General features: G+C 41.2%; 1 protein-coding gene across 3 annotated transcripts in view; it reads right to left on the bottom strand.

The window, feature by feature from the left end:
• Window positions 1-2052: 2052 nt before the first annotated feature.
• Window positions 2053-20470, bottom strand: part of larp1 (La ribonucleoprotein 1, translational regulator) — a 51296-nt gene continuing 32878 nt past the window's right edge. For 2 of the 3 annotated variants that reach the window (XM_085797136.1, XM_085797138.1), the window contains 16 exons: window positions 19676-19810; window positions 19053-19202; window positions 16153-16315; window positions 14173-14317; window positions 12489-12663; window positions 11074-11255; window positions 10278-10379; window positions 9848-10174; window positions 7961-8084; window positions 6016-6221; window positions 5803-5909; window positions 4947-5104; window positions 4708-4852; window positions 4381-4490; window positions 3646-3773; window positions 2053-3068 (listed from right to left, as the gene is read on the bottom strand). In XM_085797136.1, the coding sequence (XP_085653262.1) occupies window positions 2790-3068; window positions 3646-3773; window positions 4381-4490; window positions 4708-4852; window positions 4947-5104; window positions 5803-5909; window positions 6016-6221; window positions 7961-8084; window positions 9848-10174; window positions 10278-10379; window positions 11074-11255; window positions 12489-12663; window positions 14173-14317; window positions 16153-16315; window positions 19053-19202; window positions 19676-19810 (2636 nt within the window). In that variant the 3' untranslated portion in view covers window positions 2053-2789. The remainder of the gene's footprint in view (window positions 3069-3645; window positions 3774-4380; window positions 4491-4707; window positions 4853-4946; window positions 5105-5802; window positions 5910-6015; window positions 6222-7960; window positions 8085-9847; window positions 10175-10277; window positions 10380-11073; window positions 11256-12488; window positions 12664-14172; window positions 14318-16152; window positions 16316-19052; window positions 19203-19675; window positions 19811-20470) is intronic. The other variant, XM_085797137.1, reaches the window with a different exon arrangement.

The raw sequence follows: 20470 nt of genomic DNA, 5'->3' as shown, positions 1-20470 counted from the left end.
TAAAATAAAATTACAAAAAAGACAAAAAAAAAAAAGAATAGCAGGCACATGTGACCAACACAGCTTCATCTACAGACGTCAGGCTTTCCTCCAATTTAATTCCTCAAAATCATTTGAAGATAATGTGACTGAAAAAAAAAGAAGCTGCAACCAACTTTGCAGCTTGTCCAGAGAAGACAAGTCACTTCTTTAACATCTGGATCAACATGTGTGTATAAGACTTATGATTTTTTTTGTTTGTTTCAATTCAAACTAATAAAACAAATCATTTTATCCATTTTTTAAGTCTTTTCCGACTTGTTTGTAGAAAAACCTGGAGGTTTATTTATGGTAACTCTGTTGTCTCGGCCAATTTTAACTGTGATTTCAACATGAAACACTAAAAAGCACAGAAACAGATTGTGTGTTTTTTTGTTTGTTTTTTTTATCCCTTTTCTGATGTGAACTATGTTCTGATGTTTGTTTTTTTAAATCAGCCTGACACAAACCCTGCCTCCAACCATAACAACGCTAGAAAAACACTGCAAATTGAAATTGAAAAGCATTAAAAGATAATTATGAGACCATTAAAAAATAGTTAGCGTACGTACACGTGTAAGGCAAATATAATAATCTGTTCTATAAACAATAAAACAACAAACAAGTAGCAGGGAGCTGTAATCATTTCTCTTCACCTGGCAAATTCACATTTACATTAATGGAGGAAAAAAGAGAAAAAAAAGAAAAATCACCATTTGATATCATCAGTTTGAACCATCCACACAGCCGAGTCGCTGCAGGAAGAGCGACGGCTGAACACAACGGAGTGTAAACGAACAACGCAGTCGTACATGTTCCTGTCCTCCGACTCCGACGAGGCGAGACGCTGGAGGTTTTTTTTTCCTTTTTAGGTTTTCATCACGCTGCTACATCTGTACCGGTGTGTGCGACTCCTACGCCTCTCAAGTGTTCATGCCTGTTAACTGAAGTGTGTATCTTCTCTGTATGCGTGTGTGTGTGTGTGTGTTTTTATATATGTATATATGTATGTATATATAATATATAAGGAAAAAAGGGGAAGAGGCGGAAAAGCGCCCGAGGCCCAGTCGGCCTCATTAACAACAAGCAGCGAAGTCGAGCCGAGTGAACAGCGGCGAAAGTCGTCTGAGGCCAAAATAAAAATAAAAAATAAAATAAAAGGAAATAATAAAGTTCTGAGCCTCGTTGGCGTCTCCACCCAGAGCACCTGCGTCAGAGAGCGACAGCCCCCCCTCTCCTCCTCCTCCTCCTCCTCACAACCACGGTTTTCTTCAAGTTAATCCAGATTGATGATGATGATGATGATGGTTCCAGTCCTGTAGTGTCACTGATGTCGACGGATGGATGGATGACGTCAAGCGGATGGATGAATGGATGGATGCGGCTCGTCTGACAGGGAGGGGGGGTGGGAGAAAGTCAGGAAGCCCCCACACACACAAAAAACAGGAGATCTGATCCGTGGTGGGAGGTGCAGGGTCGTCCCTTCCCGACTCCTCCCTCACTCATCAAGTGTTTTGTTTCCTCTTTTAGGAGGAGATGGGGGGGAGGGGCGGGGCGTGGAAGTGGGGTGGGGAGGTGTGGGGGTCAAACTTCAACCAGGTCGACATGTTTCAGCACAAAAAGCCACGACGCGCAAAAAAAAAAAAAAAAAACAGGGAAGAGAGAGTTACTGGAAACTTGTAACAGACTGAAATGACACTTGGAAGACAGCTCAGAGGAAAGGTGAGGGAGGGGGAGGGAGGGAGGGAAGGGGTGGTGTGTGTGTTGGAGGGTGGGAGGGGTTTGACCAGATGATGTGGAGGACTTGGATGCTGTACAATCAGACGATAAGGTGGCGGGCACAAGTTAGAAGCAGTAAAACCATTAAAATAAGGCAACTTTCAATGATCATGTCCATCATACTGGGAGGGAGGAGGAGGAGGGGAGGAGGGGGGGGGGGGTACAAGTCTGTTTGTTGTTGTTTTTTTCCTCCTGCTTTTTTTTTTAATCATTTGGTTCTTTCATGCCCCCCAACCCTCCATTGTCTCATGTTCAGCTCCGTGGATGGAAAACGTCAGTCGCTCGGTTCAAACCACTTTGGTCCGGTTGAAGCTGAGTTGAGCTCGTTGGCTTCCTCCTCCTCCCTCCTCCTCCCCCCCTTTGTTTTTTTTTTTTTGTTTGTTTTTTTCAGTCTTTTAAATCAGATGCTCAGTCTTGATCAAACTATTTCCAAAAAGTCTCCAACCAACCAACCAACCAACCAACCGCACGCCGACGAAATAATAATCATTAATCTGAGATCTGGGCGAGTCGAATATCAGCCAGCAGCAGCAGGACAGTGATGATCATCAAAGCAAGAGGGGGAGGGGGGAAAGGGGGGGAGGGGTCCCAGTGATGGAGAGGGAGGGGGGTCAACGTTTATAAAAAAAAAAAAAAAATTATTCCAGGAGAGTAAATCGCCACCAGAACCATCCACCGCGTGGACCGGCGGGGGCGCACAGGAGGAAAAACTAAAAAGTAAAGAGTTGGATGCCTCTTCCACTCGTTGCCTCGTTAAGACAAGAAGTTCTTTATCCTCCAAAACTTCAAACTAATTAATACACCGAGTCATTTTAAGTGTTTGTATTTTTTTTCCTCGTTTTTCAAATCAAAAGTTGTGATAGAAAAAAGAAATCGAGCTGGACGCCCCCCCTCTCCCCTCCCCCTCCTCCCCCCTCCCTCCCTCCCTCCTGTGGCGCAGAGAGAAGCCGGCGACTTGCAGACGATGGTTGAGTTGATCCGTGTTTGTGGCGTTACTTCAGTGTCTTGGCATCTGGTGCGGGGGGGTCAGCGGAGGAGGAGGAGGAAGGGGTGGAGGTGGGTTTGGCATCATCCTTGACAGCGGTGGCGGCGGCGATGGGAGCGATGCCGTGGGCATGCCCGTGGCCGTGTCCGTGTCCATGTCCGTGGCCGTGTCCGTGGGCGTGGCCGGCCTGGCTGTGGGGCCGACTGGAGGGCAGGGAGGGGTGCCGGCGGCGTCCGTCGCCGCTGGACGAGTGTCTCCTGCGGCGTCCTCCTTCCTCCGCCTCCGGCTGCGAGGAGACAGAAGCAGAGCGGAGGTTTGAAATGTAAATATCCATTAATACATAATAATAATAATAATAATAATATCAATATCATTATTATCATGATTCAATTCAAAAAGTGAAACTAAGACATTATATAGATCCATTATTACACAGAATGAAACGTTTCATGTCTTTATTTATTTAATATATTTTAATTGTAATGATTAAGACCTAAAAGTTCAGTATCTCAAAGATTTTATACATTTAGACCAACTTAAATATTATTTTTAATATGGAAATGTTGGCCCATCTATATGCAAATGTACTTACTTCCATGATATTCTAATGTATTGAGATAAAAATACTATACAAGTTATTATGTCCTGTTATAGCTGCGTTGGTTATGTTCTTTTACTGAACATATATGAAACTAATATTATTGTCTGAGGTCACATGACTCAGGCCATGAAGGTATCATTATTTAAATCAAAATGTATCTTATGTACCATGTTTTGTTTTGAGGTTTGTTTGTTTAAAAGTTAAAGTTAAGGTAAAGATAAAGTTTCAGGACAAAGTTTTGATTAAAAAAAATTCTCCTTACATCGATCCTGAAATCTTCCAGGCGTTTGAACTTGCTCAGACATTCCTGCAGCTTGGGATCGATCTCCATGGTTTTGGCCTTGGAGTATTTCAGGAAGGCCCAGAACTTCTCCAGCCCATAAAGCTGACCTGGGAACAGCCAAGACAACACACACACATACGGAGTCAGTTTTCAGGATACATCTACAGAAAATCATTAATTCATAAAAACATCTCAATCAGTGAGAACAGGTTCAATTTTCTTTGAGCACAGCTTCTGTTGTGTAAATGTATAGTATATAGTATTTTCTATTTTATTCTAATATGCTCTAATATGATAATACAATTAATCTAAATTATAATGTGTCAGTTGAATCCTGTAATATTCACATCTGGTGTTTGGTCCCTCCAACATCAGGAGGCCAGACTTTTTTTTTAAATTCATTGTAATTTAAGTAATAAAACGTTTTTTTAAAATAACATTATCTGGTCTAAACTGGAATTTGTGGCATCTGTATCCAAACATAACATACCACAATGGTGCTTTTCACAAAAGGCTGCGTATTGATTTCTTCACCTGTTGCAGATTCTCTCTGTTGGTATTAAAGTCATTCATTCCTTTGCTGCAGCCTCTATGTGCAGTGTTTTTTTTTCAAGTTTTGTTATCTTTTATCTAATTTACCTCATAAAGTCACTTTCTTCTAACGTCACAGGAGAAAAACTGAAGCAGAAACTAAAACAGCAGCCGTGAACTCACCGGCCTCGTAGTCTTTCATGGTCTCCTCCTGGAAATCCTTAAAGATGTCTGGTCTGAACTTCTTCTCTAGACCGTAGCTGTAGTACCTGAAGAGGCACTCGAGTCCGTACCTGCAACACACACACAGTCAAATTCAGTTCATCCATCTAGAATCTGTTGTGCGTTTTTACTGAATGTTGATTTTGTTCACTGTTTTTTGTGTAAAGCACTTTGGTCAACTTGGTTGTTTTTAAATGTGCTCTATAAATAAAAATTGGATTGGATTAGAATAACTCGCTGTAAATCCAGATTTTAACTTCAGAGAGTGGACTTTATTTTGTTTTTTACCTGTATCCCTCCTTCCCGTCCTCGACCACCAGCTGTCTGAACTCCTCGTACATCTTCCTGTTGAAATGATCTCGCAGGAAAAACGACCAGAAGCGGAAGAGCGTGTTCATCTCCTGTGATTGGCCGATTCCCAGCCGCTTTCGCTCTGTGATTGGACGGAGGGAAAGAGGTCATTTAAAAGAAGAATAAAAGATGATGATAGTAGAAATGATAGAAGAAGGAGGTGTGTTTCTGCTCACCGTTTAGGCAGCGCCGGCGGTACTTGTGGTAAACGTGTTGCGTGAAGCCGTTCTCCTTGAGCAGCTCGTGTGATGGATGCTGGAACTTGGGGAGGGACTGAGGCGTGCAGCCGATGTTCCCCAGGGCGGGGGTGCCCTCTGACGGGCTGGCGTTGGAGCTGAGAGAGAGATAGAGAGGAAGAAGAGGAGTTAGTCACCTGGGCCCAGTTGTTCAAAATGGTCTGGATTTTTAATTCTGTTGTTTTTCCATCCAGGATCATGAAATCCATTTCTACTTTACTTTTTTTAGTAGTTGTAGTAGTTTGTTGATTGATGCCTGACTGTAACAATTTGAGCACAAGATCGAATAATCATCCCAGTTGGATTGGATTAATCTGATCCAGATATACATTTTTCTAGATTACCAAATCCAGATAATGAGTGTTAAATGTAGAACAGCAGCATGAGGTCACTCAGAGTGGATTTATCTGTAAATGGGCTGTTTGTGTTGTTTTCTGTGCTGTTATTTGTTTCTTCAATGTCTTTTAAACAGCCAGACCTGATCTGAGCCACAACAAATACATAAAAAAAAGCAAAAACTGTATTCATTACTCAAATTAACATTCACGTTGTGAATATTTCACCATGTGTTTCAAATTCAAAGTTAGGGCTTAGGGTTAGTTCAAAGTTTAATCGTGATCCGACAAAAAAGGTTTGAACAACACAAACTGAGAGTTTGATTCAAAACCAAGACTGGATTACGTGATCAAATCCGATCTCAGAATCCGTTTTTACCAACCCATTTTTACCCAATTTGATCCGATCCATTATGCCAGATCGGATCAGAATACTTTTGAACGACAGAGCGGCGTCTCACCTGACGGAGGCCGTACGTGAGCGATGCTCTCTGGAGTCCATCACCCAGCCGACGTGACACTCCATGGGCGGGTTGGAGCTGTGTCGGGTCTTCCTCTTCCTGGGCGTCTGGAAAAATAAAATAAAAGACATTAAACCTTTTTGTCAGAGTGGACGATCCAAACACTCAGGTAAAAACCAGGCGTCTTGATTTTGATTCCTAAGCGGCGCTCACCTTGGCGTCGACGGGCCGACTCTCCTTCACCACCGGGTAGAAGCGCGGCGTCATGGTCGCGTCCTTCCTGTGCGGGGTGCGAGGCGTGCGGGGCGTCCGGGCACTGCGGTAGTTGGGCGAATCAGGCACGGTAGTTGGGAGCGAGCGAGCGATGGAGGAAGGCTCGGGGGCGCCGAAGAGTTTGTTCGCCAGAGCGTCTGTGGGAACTGAAGACGAGAGAGAAGAGACGGGTTACAGGGAAAGTTTGATCTCAGCGATCCTGAAAAAATAAGACATAATCTAATGCAGAACCCCTAGTGGAGTAAACAATGAACAATAAAATACCATTTTATTGAATGACCTTTATAAATATTTTTCTTTTTATTATAAAATAGTGACCAGAGCCTCATTGCTGCCTTAAACTGCATAACGATGTTACTACAAATCCAATACTTCCTGTGTTCTTTCCAAATTATGAGCGCATTTTTTTAATAGGGCTTTTATTTTGAAATACCTTATAGGAAGATGGTGTAAAACTCAATAAACGTGCCATTTTCAGTGTACAGCAACTTTTAAAAATAAACTTTCCAACTAACACATGTAGAAATGTGTCATTTACCTTCAAGAGAGTACATAAAGTTCATAAATTAGCTGTTTGTTACACAGCATTGAAATCAAATTGCACCGTTGCCTGTTAATAAAAACTATGTGATGATGCAATTAATTAAAAAAGCTACTTCTATTTTTGTCAAATTGATTTGGGACTTTTTTTTTAATCTCACGACATCAGTGATATTGATTCATTAATTCCTCAGTAAAGAGTCCACATGGTTTAGGATTGATGGCTGAAGGAGCGGAGCATCAATATGAATGTATGACTTTTTAAGGCTCCGTTTAATGTCGGCCAGAAAAACAAAGAGTCGAGAGCAGCAGCTGAAAACCAGGACAAAGTAAATAAAGTTTTGTCTTGATGTGTTTTCCGCCTGGTATTTATGGTTTAGTAAAGTGAGGCTGCATTAAATTAAAAAGGAGCTAGACGCTCTAATTGCCTAACGATGTATATAGTATATATTTTTCTTACTTTTCTGTGTTTATATGTTTATACATATTGCTCTTCTAAGCCCTTATGATATATGTGTGTTTGCGCTACTGGATACTTGAATTTCCTTAGGGATCATTACAGCATCTCCAAGTCTAAGTGTGTTACATCACGAGATGTTTGAGGTCCTCAAGTGTCTGGAGGAGTTCAGCACTTCAGCACCACTGACCTCCTCTAACCTACAAACACAGCTGATGATTCATGTTGTGTATTTTTCTGACTGGACTCTCAAAGAACCTGTCGAAAAAGAGCCAAAGAGAAATCACTCTGTCTGCTAAAAAATCCTGACGGGAGAATTTGAGGAAGTGACTGATAAACGAGCTGCAGTGAACTGACTCAGCTAAAGGTGGTTAGACATATTTAAAACTTGTTTTCCTCACAGATCTGTGTCGGAAACGGATTGTTTTGTGATTTTACCCAGACAAAATCATGTTTCTGTTATAATTAGGACTATTTATCAGGTCCATCAGTTCTGCAGGGACGTGGTCGTGGTGTCAAGGACAAGAAAACGTCCACACTGAGAAATGCTGACTGTGTTTCACCAGTGTTTTTTTTTGTTTTTTTTAGCTCATGACCTCTTAAACTGCTGCATTGTCTACTTGTGAGCTCCGGTCATACGTCAGTGAAGAGTATTATTGACCAATCGTCAGAGGCCTGAGGAGGCAGAAATTTATTGTTTCTCACATTAAACAAGCAAATAGTTTTTCATCTTGGTTCAAGGTTTTCGAAGTTTTACCTCATTATAACCTCATTATCACCTCAGAATAAAAAAATGACTCCAGTTCGTCTGTATATCCCAAGTTAACACATACAGCTGATTATATATCTATATATATGCACGTTGGCCTTGTTTTTGTGTGTCCTTACTCTGCTGAGGTTTGGGGGGGCCTGGAGGAACTTCCTGGTTGGGGTCGACCGGGGGTTCGGGGGTCAGACAGTCGAACTCTTCGCGGCTGATCAGGTGGACCTTCTTGAAGTTCTCCACCTCTTGCTGTAAAAAAACAAAAAACAGAAGAAGATCTAGAGTTAATGTGATGACAACGACGACGACGATGACAACGGGAGGGAGAACAAACAAACACTCTCCATCTTCCAGAAAGAACAGATCTGAGGGCTGCGATGGGAACAAGCCGAGTGTTTCCACAGAATCAGTAAATTCTCCCAAACTAAACAATCACACACTGATGAAACTCGTCTTTACAAATCAGAAAAAGATGAAGAAGAAGTGTCTGATGGACAGACCTCATCTGCAGCAGCCTGGACACCGAGATGCAGCAGCAAAACACGGCGGCTAAAAACCTTTTCACCCTCATGTCTGACGTCTCTGCTCTCCCTGCTCTGACTCGGCCGACCCACCGGCCGACCCACCGGCTTCACACCAACACACACACCTGAACTTTCCACAAGTTGCAGGAGCGACAGACAAACTATTGTGAGTTCTTCTTTAAAAAATAAAAAACAAAATTCAAAAACAAACAAAACAAAAAAACAGATGAACCGAACTCACACTCGCTCCTTCATCCCACCACGTGTCCTCAGATCTTTGAGCGTCCATCTTGGTCCTCGGCCCCCTGCAGCCCGTCCCTACGTCCCCTCAGGCCGAGGCCCGGGACGCTGGGGTTTATTTATAAACAAGCGGCCGGTGTTCCCCACGCCACTGGATGTGTGCCGGCGAGCACGTGAAGGTCCCACAACAATCAGAGCTCAACACACAAAGCTACAATGGGCCAGAGCCATGACAACAGAACAAAACAAAAAAACAAAAAAAAACAACAAAAAAAAAGGAAAAACTTTCTGTTCTGTGTCGGGTTTCCATGTCCAGAAACAGCTCCAAGTGAGGAGGAATCGACGTGTTCGTCCTCTGGAGACGACAATGAGGAAGCTGTCAGAAGAAGTTGCACCTCAATAAAGGTTTTTATTCAACTCTCAGACTCTGATGCTCCTGATTTTAGTTTTTTTTGTTTTATATAACCAAAAAAAACTGTAATTTATCTGTTTGTGTTGATTATTTACTGAAAAAGTATTAAAAATTTGCTTTTTTCAGTTTACTTTCTATTACCATGTAGTATTAATATAGGAATAGTATCTACTTTGGTCGGTCAGATTTAAAATAAAGACAATAAAACCAAATCCATGTCTTCTACTTGTCAATAAAGCAAAAACCGATCAAATCAAAGATCTCTGGTCCCTCGTTTTGAACTCATCAGCAATGAACTGTATTTCAGGGGAAAAAAAGGACCAAAAACTTCATAATGATTTAAATCAAATCTTGTTTTTAAGTTGTTTAAAGGCCCCATGAAATGAAAAATATAATTTCCAGCTTTAATTCTCCATCACGTTCATGTATCTGTTGTGACCTTCCTCTTCCTGAACCCAAATAAAAACAAAGTCACGGTTGCTGATCAACGTCTTTGGCGCGTGCAATGAAGTTAATGTTCAAACGAGGTTCCACTGATAAACAAAAAGATTTATTTCTGTTCCTTAAACTAAATCCAAATTTCCAACAAACCAACGTCTACTTTTAAGACACGACACGACTTCAATCAGCAACACCCGGCACCGATCGGCCATTGTTCAAATAACCTCCTGTGCCCCTAATGCGTTACGTCACTTCTAGTTTTAACAGAAGCTTATCAAAATAAAAACACAAAATAAACACACAAATAAATGCTGAAATTGTATATAAAGCAAGCAGTTTGTTCCAAAACAAACACACACATCAACGTGACCCTCCCGTCCAGGAAGCGAGCTCACCTTGATGGTGGCGTACTCGGGCTCGTACGTGTCGTCCCACAGGTCCTGCTCGTAGTAGAAGAGCCCGTCGTTGATCACTTTGACCAGCTCGCTGCTCAGCTTGGCGCGCGACGTGTGGTGCCCCGTGCGGTCGCCGCCCGGGTGCTTCCTCAGGTACGGCGGCGTCTGCGTCACGATCAGGATCTTGTTGACGTCGTGGTCGTCGATCTCGCCGTCCGTCTCCTCGTCCGACCAGTCGGTGAAGGTGTTGCGGCGTCCGTCCATCTGCTCCATCTCCTCGTCGAACATGAAGTCCAGCTCCTCGGGTTCGTCCTGCTCCGCTCCCTCCTGAGGAAACGAAAAGAAACGGAAAATCTGTGAGTTGCAGAAATATTTTTTTTTGGGTTCTCGGAGGGTGGAGAGGTTTTAATTTTATAAAAAACACACAAACCTTAGTTCCTGAGGTAGCAGCGGAGGGGGAGGAGCCAGGCTGCGGCACCGGGGAGCGAACCACGTCGTCCTTCTCCCTCGGCTGCTGCTGGAACGACAGGGCCTGAATCAGTCAACCAGCAGGAGCAGGAGGAGGAGGAGGAGGAGGCGGTGATGGAGGGAAATGAACAAATGGAGAACGATGCAGTGAGTAAAAAAAATATAAGATGAGGAGGACAAACAGTGCTTTTTATAAAACTAAAAAAACGACAAACAAAAGGTTCAATGATTAAAAAGTGACGATGAAGTTCTTTGGATTAGGAATAAAAAAATATGATGAACTTTTTTTTGTCATTATTTCTATTCACACTGAAGCAGCAGATCTTCACACTGGAGACGTTTGTTGAAATAAAAAAAACCTCTGATGATTATAAAACATGTTGTTGATCAGTTCATTGACTAATTGTTTGACCAGCTGCTTTTGAACAGACCCGGTCCAGTACAGGAGACCGGCGTCTGTCTAAAATATGTGATTGGTTCATTGACTAATTGTTTTGAACAAGTTTTATAATGACCAATAATCTGGGTAGAGGAGTGGATCATTTCTATTTGACCTCATGGAGCTCATAGATTCACACAGTGGCCATAAGTATACTGTATAATAATAATAATAATAATAATAATAATAATAATAAAATATATAATGACACAATGAGTGGGTGGCATGGTGATGAGCACTGACTGGTTTCTGTATCATTAACATGAACATTCAAAGACTTCAACAGAGCTCTGTCTCCATCTCTGTCAAACTTGTTCACCTTCTCCACGCTGCCCCTGGGTCTGGCCGGTGAAGGTCTGGGCCTCTTCTTCACTTCGATCCAGGACTCCGAGTCCAGGTCCGGGAGGCTGGCCGACAGACCCTTGGGCATCGTCTTGAGGTTGGAGGTGTCTAAGTCAGTCCTGTTCTGCTGCTTCACCGGTGTGGAGGACCTGGGAGACCCTGCAGCGGAAAAACACGACGACAAGAGAGATGACAAACTGTCTGTGACAGAGCTGAAAACGGTGAAATGTGTCTCTTACTGAGTCTGAAAAGTCAAAATCTAACAACCTGCCAATGCAGTAAATTTAGGCTGAGGAAGAGCTGTGTATTCATTTATCTCTGAGCCTGTTTTGTTGTAGATAAATGTAGACGGCTAATCCAACCAATCTTAAGAGCTGTACTCGCTACTCAGTGGCATGACAGCCTGTAAATTAATTTGTTTTAAAATCATTTGTACATTTGATAGTATTATTTTAGTAATCGGTGTCTCTTTGTTTTGTACTTTTCCTTTCTTTTAATGGACCACGAGTCTGCAATAAAGATGTGATGATGATGATGATGATTTTAGCTCTCTCATCATTAATGAAAAAATCACCCCATTTAGTTTACGCCAAACACGTCCTTTGTTTTGCTTTTCTTCAGTTTAAATTGATTAGTTATATTACTACATTTACTTCAAGCTAAACTTAAACTCACTTCTCCTTAACTTTTTTTTTTTTCATTTTAAACCCGATGTCTTTGAATGCATCTCCTGATTTTTTCATCTTTCAGGTTTCCTGCAGCTTCCTCTGTAGCCACAAACCACAGTTTTTAGGATCTACTCCTGTATCTGGATGCAAAGCGCAAATCACGAGGGAATGAACATTGTTTTTGTTTGTTGTTGTTGTTTCAATGCTGAGATCAGAGTTGTGAAACTTCTCTCCATTGCTGTTTAGTCAGAGAAGAGACATGAGGAGCTCATCACTTCTGCAGCAGCGTTTATCAAGTAGTGAACCATTTCCACATTGGTTTATTTGTCTATAGTTCTCTAAATAAAATCCTTCATAACATGTTTGCTTACAACTATCAATTTAATTTCTTTAGTATTATTATTATTCCACATGTACTTGTTCCTGTTCCTCACTATATCAGTTTACTAAACGTTGAGCCTTTGCATTTTATTATAGTTATCTATCACAGCAGATTAAGAGTGAACTGAAGTTTCTCCTTCTAATCAACCAACACTTATCATAAGGACTACCTATATAAAACCATATAAGTTAAGTTGCAGGGGAAATAAATTTTCCATGCATGGAATGTGTAAATCATAATCGGTTGTCATTATGTCAGTAATGTGTGAATTGAACATGAGTAGCCTCCAGTTGAGCTGATGTGACTATAAATAAACGGTTCGGTGTCGGTGACGTCGCTCACCTCGGGGCTCCTCTGTCAGTTGCCTGGGGACGAACTCGGGGCAGTTGATGAGCTGGGAGAAGTCGGTGTGGGTGTGGTTGGGCATGTTGAGGCCCGGGAGAGGCCACTTCTCTGGGTCCACCTTCCGACGGATCTTCATGTCGATCACCTCCACCTCCTTACTGTCCTTCAGAGCCTGACGGAGAGAGAGAGAGGGAGGTGATGAGGTTGATGAAGCTAATTTGTCTTTTTAATCACCAATGTTTTATTAACGTATGTAAAGGCGACACTTATGAACTGAAAAATGAAACATTGTGTAATTTTTGCAGCAGTCTGTGTGAAAACAGCCTGAAACTGAATGAATGAAAACAACAGTTAATTTGTTGAACTACTTGAAGGATAAAAGTAACGATTACATTACTCTCTGTGTTGAGCCAGATTTACCATTTTAACATGTTGTTGAAGCTCAGTGGAGCTTAAATACAAGAAAGTTTGATGTTAAACTTTTTTTTAATAAAGTATATAAATTTAGAAGCACGTAGTTTCTGTTTTGTTTTTTTAAATAGTGGTATTGAATAAGTATCGAATTGTGGAAACTCTGGTATCATGACAAACTGACCCCCGAGTCTGACAGGTGATAACTCAGACCCAGGTCCAGCCTGACTCAAGGAGGAGGGTTAGTTACATTCTTATCACGGCTCCTCGAGGTCAGTGTCTGCACACACTCCTCCTGGTTACACTCCGCTCCTTCAGACACCAGACTGAGCAATAAAATAGTGATGCATTATACCAGGGTCAGACTCCACGTTTTCTTTTCTTTTTTGTCTTTAACGATGCTCACCGTGTCCAGGGACCAGGGCTCCAGTCTGCCCCTAAATGAGGTCAAGTTTTCATCTATTTGCACATGTGCAACCAGTAAATTTGCTGTTTGTTTTTTAAACACTAATGAAATGTGGAAGAGAAGACTCAAAGAATCTGTATTCTGTCATTACAGGTGACAGGTCAATGTATGTGAGGATCATTAATGAAAAGGAAATGTGAATATTTGCTTTTCAAGTCAATTTACAGCGTGCGCCTTTAAATTTTCTGCTTGCTCTCATACAATTTTAAGTTAGGGGGCAACTGTGCTCCTGGAAAAAAATGCATGTCTGGAGGCCTGGTGTCAGATTAAATTAGCACAGTGGTGCAAATTCTTGTCGTGTCTTAGTCGGGAGCCTGGCAAATACGACCCCGACCAATCATCGTCCATAGAAGTGTCACAACAAACTGTCAATCACAGCTACTACAGCGCTGTGTGTGACGCTCAGGGTCTTTCGCTCAGACACAAAAAAGAAAAGGAAGATAAAACGTTGGCGGAGCCGTTTACTGGGTCTGGAAAAGAGGACAGTCTGACTGTCTTCACTGTGTGTTAACAATGCGTCAGACCTTTGTCACCCTATCAAAAATAAAAACTAAACTAAAACTGCTTAATCATTTATTTCACTTATTAAAACTAAACTGAAATTTAAAGAAAAATCTAACTAAATAAAGATAAAAACTAATGAAAACTATAATAACCTTGGTCGACAACAACAGAATTGTGTGAAAATCGTCCTGAATCCGTGTCGTCTCATCCCGGCACGACAGATTCAATCACTGTGATTTATGCACAGAGGAATCTCCATGACAACCATCTTCATTTGCATCCCATAGCTGCGTTCCTCACCTCCAGGATGATGTTGACGTCGGTGGTCAGAGCCTGAACCCTGTGGAAGCTGGCGATGAGTCCGACGGGCAGGAAACCCTCCTGGTCCATCTTCCGCCGCAGGAAGAAGTCTCGCTCCAGGTTGTCGAGGCTGAAGTAGTACTCACTGCACACACACACACGCGCACGGTTAATGTTAGTGTATACGGACAGGTGAGGCGTTGTGGGAGGAGCTACAGTTACAACTGGGACGAGGAGCTGCCATTTTTAATAACTCTATTAAGAACAGACAGAGTCCACACACGGCTGCTGCTTTATACTGAGAATAAAAAAGAGACTTTTTCTAAAAACACTGGGAGCTCAGATTAGTTTTCAACGGTGTCACGTGTAACTACGGTAACTACAAAAACCCGTCCAAGGAGGAACCACTTATCAAAAACAGAAGATTTCAAAGTCTGAGTCCTTCGCTGCAGATTTACACTGAGGGTGAACTGAGTGCACACGAGGAAACGGTTACTGTCCTTCAGTTAGGTGCCAAAAAAACTTCTACAGAGTCTACACTCTCAGTGTTGTCATCTGGCAGCAATTGAATACAAATGTGTGGTGGTGGGTAAAGGGCAGAATTTAGTTTAGTTTTAGTTTAGTTTAGTGGAGATCAGTATTTTTGTTGTAAAACCTCTCAATAAACCAGAACGACAGTTATGATGTGAAAACTGACGACTTGGAGGTGAGACATGTTTTTTCACTTATGAGGTGAAGTGAACCGTGTCTTTTCTTCTGTGCAGTAAAGATGGAGAATATTTGAACGTTGCTTTTTTAATATTTACTGGAGCAGAGAGCTCATCACATTCTGGTTTCTGTTCTTGTGACAAAACAAAAATCAGCCCCAGGACGTGATACAACCAGAAACTGAAAAAATTGGATCATATTATTTTGTCCTTTTGCAAACTGACACTGTACATTTAGTAAAAAAAGAAATGCACAGAGTCATGAGACACAAAGCAACTTGGTAGTTTTTAGATTTTTAAACCCAATGTCTTTGAATGCATCTCCTGATTTTTTCATCTTTCAGGTTTCCTGCAGTTTCCTCTAAAGCCACGAACAACAGTTTCTGAGATCTACTACTGTATCTGGATGCAAAGCACGAAATCATGAAGGAATGAATATTGTTCTTATTTTGTTTGTTGTTGTTTCAATGCTGAGATCAGAGTTGTGAAACTTCTCTCCATTGCTGTTTAGTCAGAGAAGAGACATGAGGAGCTCATCACTTCTGCAGCAGCGTTTATCAAGTGAACCATTTACACTTTGGTTTATTTGTCTATAGTTCTCCAAACTATCAATTTCATTTATTTCTTATTATTCCACATTTTGCTCTAGTGATCTTTGACTGCCTCGTTTCCGTTCCTCACTATCAGTTTACTAAACTTTACTGAGCCTTTACATGTTTATTATAATTATCTATCATATCACAGCAGATTGAGAGTGAACTGAAGTCTCCCCTTCTAATCAACCATCACTTTCCATATGGACTACCTATATAAAATCATATATCCATACAAATACCAATATTAATACAAGTATCTTATATTTACTCACTATAATTTTAAACTACATGTCACCAGTATCTGCTCTTAGTCTGTTAATGTCTGTGCTTTAATACGTGTGAGCGAACGATTCTTACAATGAGTAATTATTGGCTTCTTGAAATGCATTGTTCTTAGTGATACATCAAATTATTTTTGCTTGTTTTTATTTATTATTGTGTAAAACATGTTTTATAGTATACACAACACTGCAATCTTACCCTACAATATGTTATCTGGAGAGAGAGAGCCACTACACAATTACACATCTGGAGGGTTTTTCAGCATCTCTCCTTCACATTCTCCTGTAACTTATATATTGTTTATCTTTTTTAAATGTATTTTATATGTGAAAATAAAGAACAAACAAATAAACAAGCAGTGGGACTTCAGCGTCGCTTCACTTCACTTGACTCACATCTGCCTCTTGATGTAGTCTTTCAGCAGGTCCTGGTCCACAGAGTACAGGTCGTTGCTGCTCATGTTGTCGTAGTAGTAGGTCACTGAGTTGCCGAACTTCTGGCTGTACGGTCCGTCTTTCATGTCGTAGGACTTGTAGCCGTAGTGATAGTCATAGTGGCCTGGACGGGACAGACAGAAGGACAGAAAGACAGGTGTTTAGATCGCTTTGACACCTCACAAGTGACAATATCTTATTTCAATGCAACTCAGATCATTTTATACTGACCAGATGTTTAACAAACAACAGACGTGCAGTTCCTTTTAAAATATCACAACTGTTTTTTTCCTATTCTATATATTTATATACTCCTTTTTACTCCTGACACCTTGACATTGTATGTGTGTACTGCTGCTGGCAACACTGGGATTTCCCCATTGTGGGATAAATAAAGACATAACTTATCTTATAGTTAAATGGAAAATCTTCGTTATTTTTAATTGCTTATATTCACACCTGAGGTTAAGAAACGGCTAAGACGTTGTGAGTAAAGATGAATTTAACGTTACAGCTCTGCCTCTGATTTAACCAAATAATATAACCAACATCACTACTATTGTGAAAAAAAACAACAGCAGTAGTAGTGACTCTTCAAAAATCAACATTTGTTATTGCTTTGAATCAACTTCGGGCGCAAACGGGCTGAAAATGAACAGAATCGAAGCTGATTATAATTGGCTCTAGTAATCAGCATAATTGGTGATTAATATCAGGCTGAAAATGAAAGGAAATGAGATCGAGACAGAACAAAGGAGGAAATTAAGTTTGCGATTTAATTGGAATATTATATATATTTTTAAAAAATATATAAAAATAAACAAAACAAATAAAAATATACACAAAGTGAGAATATAAACATGTTATTAAAGACATCTCCTGTCTGCAGGCTGTGGCTCCAAGATGCTACTGAAGACATTAAAGCATAAAAATGTGGTTGTAAAAGTTTAGAGCATGAACATACTCGTCCTTAAAAATACACACTGTGTGTTTGCGAGTGTGTGTGTGTGTGTGTGTGTGTGTGGGTTGAGTACATACGAACGAGCATACACACAACTCTGACGTTTCCTAAAATGCTGCTGAAAATCAACGTTTCCTCGACACAATCAGCTCTTATCTCCTCCTGTGTGTTGTTTAAATATCTTGTTTTCTCTCGCGCTGCTTCTACTTTTTGAAAAGGAATCAGTGTTTTCTCTACCTCGCTGTGTGTGTGTGGGGGGAGGAGACAGGGTGAGTGAAAAACGAGTGCGCGGGGGGGGGGGAGGAGACGATGTGTATGAAAAGAGTGAACAACAACAGGAACGAGAGGAGGACGGGGAGTCGAGCCAAAACCAACAAGACTTCGGGGAAAAACCTGCTTCTCCTGCAGGATCCGAGGCCTGGCTGCTTCCAACACGCTCTGCTTGTTATTACTGCACATTTGGTGTGTGTTTGTGCTGTGAGGCCTGATCAGGGTCAACACACACACACACACACACACACACACACACACACACACACACAACACACACACACACACACACACACACACACACACACACACACACACACACACACACACACACACACACACACACACACACACACACACACACACACACACACACACACACACACACACACACACACACACACACACACACACACACACACACAGAATCAGCTCCAGCAAAGCTACACACAACTTTTATCAAATCATTTTTGGGGAAATAAGCTCAAGATCGACACTTCTCTCTTTCTCTCTCATCCATTATCGCTGCAGTACTACTGACATCCAGATGTTACAGATGTTGAGCTGCAGCTTTTGATCTGTGCAGAACATGTAAAGTTTCCTTAGAAAGAGAGAAGAGAGAGAGACGCTTGTTTCTCTTTTTTCTCAGTGAGTGAACTGACTTTTTGTTTTGTGTTTAACAGCTCAACCGACCTCGACAAGTCTATTTCTGTTTCTGTTCCTGTAGAACTACAAAGTGACAACTGACTGTCCACTGACCAGTGTTGAGCACGTTACTTTTAAAAAGTAATTAGTTATAGTTGCTTGTTACTTTCCCCAAAAAGTTAGTACATTATAAAAGTAACTAATTACCAGGAAAAGTAACTATTGCGGAGCCTGTGTGGAGGAATACCGAGAGAGTTGGTTAGTTCCAGATAAACACCTTTTTTTCCCCGACTAGTTGATGGACCGAAAAAATGTGTGTATATAACGTCCTACACTTAAGCGGGTGTTTTATTAGTTTGTGACGGGACTTCTTGACCCCACGTGGGGTCCCGACCCCAAAGTTGAAAAACACTGACGTAGATCATCATTTTGATGCTGTAAAGTGCTCCAGAAATAAACTTTGATTTGATTTTGATTTGAGGTAACAGCGTTATAACGGGGGAATTAACAGTAACTTCTTTGATCACTCTTTACTGAAAAAAGAAGCACCATTAATAACACTGTTTATTTCTAAAGCCGTTATTCCCATCACTGGTTTCTAAAGGAAATATTTCTGTCATCATCATTATAATAAATGGAATTAGCCGTGTTTTGTTTCTGCACTTCGTGGCTGAGATCAGAGGTTTGGAAGTTTCTCTCCAGTGATGTTTAGTCAGAGAAGAGACATGAGGAGCTCATCACGTCCTCAGCACCACGACTGCAGCTCAGATCTGAGTTTAGTTTTTGTTCTTCTGCTGAATAGAAACAGTTCTGCTGCTAACAGAGCAGCAGCAGCAGCGTCGCTCTGAGCCAACGCTGGTTCAGGAAATAAAGTCTGGAGCAGGAAGCTTGATGTTTAAGCTTGTTTTGAGGACAGAAAACTGTATTTTTAAGACTCTTACATCTACAGTTTAAAACAACAACATCATCATCATCATCATCATACCTCTGCCACCTCTTCCTCGTCCCCGGCCTCTTCCTCTTCCACGCCCGCGGCCTCTGAACCCTCCGCGGAACGGCGCCCCTTCGCTCTTCACGCTGGACACCTCGTCGTGGTCGTCGCGCCACTCCCGCTCGTACTTCTGACTGTGCCAGTCTGGTAGAGGACGAAAACACAGAGCGCAGCTTTAACAACGTCTCGTCCACAAACACATCACCGTCAAAAAAAAAAAAAACACACACACACACACACACACACACACACACAACACAAAGCACCAACATCAAACAGAAGCTGTGAGTTATTTATAACCTGTGACATTACACAGATCAAATGTCGGCCGACAACACGCTGGGTTTGTTGCAGTCGCACGGAGCTATTTACACTTTTTAAAAATAATTTAAATAGTCAAAAGCAGAAGCAGCAGATTCAGAGTTCACACACACACACACACACACTGATCTCTCTACTTCCTGTTGCTGAGTCACACACACACACTCGACACCTCCATCAGACAAATGAGCATCGACAGCCGTTCAAAATGAAAACCAGCTCCATCTCATAATAATAATAATAATAATATTGATAATAACTCTGGACATTTAAAGCAGCCAGGTGGGATTTCTCACCTCTGAGGTCGTTCCTGGCGTTGGGGGGCAGGCGGGGGTTTTCGTTCTGTCTGCTGTTGTTCCTGGAGGCCGAGCGCTCCCTGGGCCCCTCGGACTTCACCTCGATCATCAGGGGAACCCACTTCTGCTTGTTTCCTGTTTGGGACGAAGAAAAAAAAAAGAAAACTGTCAGAGAGAGCGGAGTAAAACGTTTTAACTGCTTCCTTAGAAAGTGAAGTTTTATACTGGAGATGTTCTGAGAAAGAAATGTGAACTTTCTGTTTAATTTCCCCATTTTCTTTGCGAAATATACGTTACATTTGTGAAAAGCTACCACATCTTGCTGTGAGTAAAAATAAAAGTTGATATCTTTTGATCACAGAAAGAAAAGAAAGACTGAATGAAATCAAAGTGTTGATCTAAAGGAACAGAAACTGATTAAACCTTTTTATTCTTAACTTTTAGCATTCTTCCCTTTCACTCTCTGTCCTCTTCATCTGTGTTTCTACTCAGTTACACCAACTTAATCCTAACTCAGAACCCCATTCAATTATAATGCATTTGTTCCATATTGTGCTATTGTACTGTAATACAATACAGTGTAATATAAGATACTATAATATAATAAATGTATGTAAAATATAGAATTGAAAAGCTTGTAAAAGGAGCTGAACCAATTACCTACAAATATAATTAATTATATTCAAATTAGATTTGATTATAAACACTCCCAGGCTTTATAATAACCTGTAAACACCCCCACTGCATTAAAATATTTAATTAAATAAAGTAAATGTAAATGTATTTCTAATTCAT

Source organism: Trachurus japonicus, chromosome 14 (genome assembly GCF_045865225.1).
Source record: "Trachurus japonicus isolate A0001 chromosome 14, Traja_1.0".
NCBI classification, from domain to species: Eukaryota; Metazoa; Chordata; class Actinopteri; order Carangiformes; family Carangidae; genus Trachurus; species Trachurus japonicus.
The sequence above is the reverse complement of the archived record's forward strand: the minus strand, read 5'-3'. Positions and strand labels throughout refer to the sequence as shown.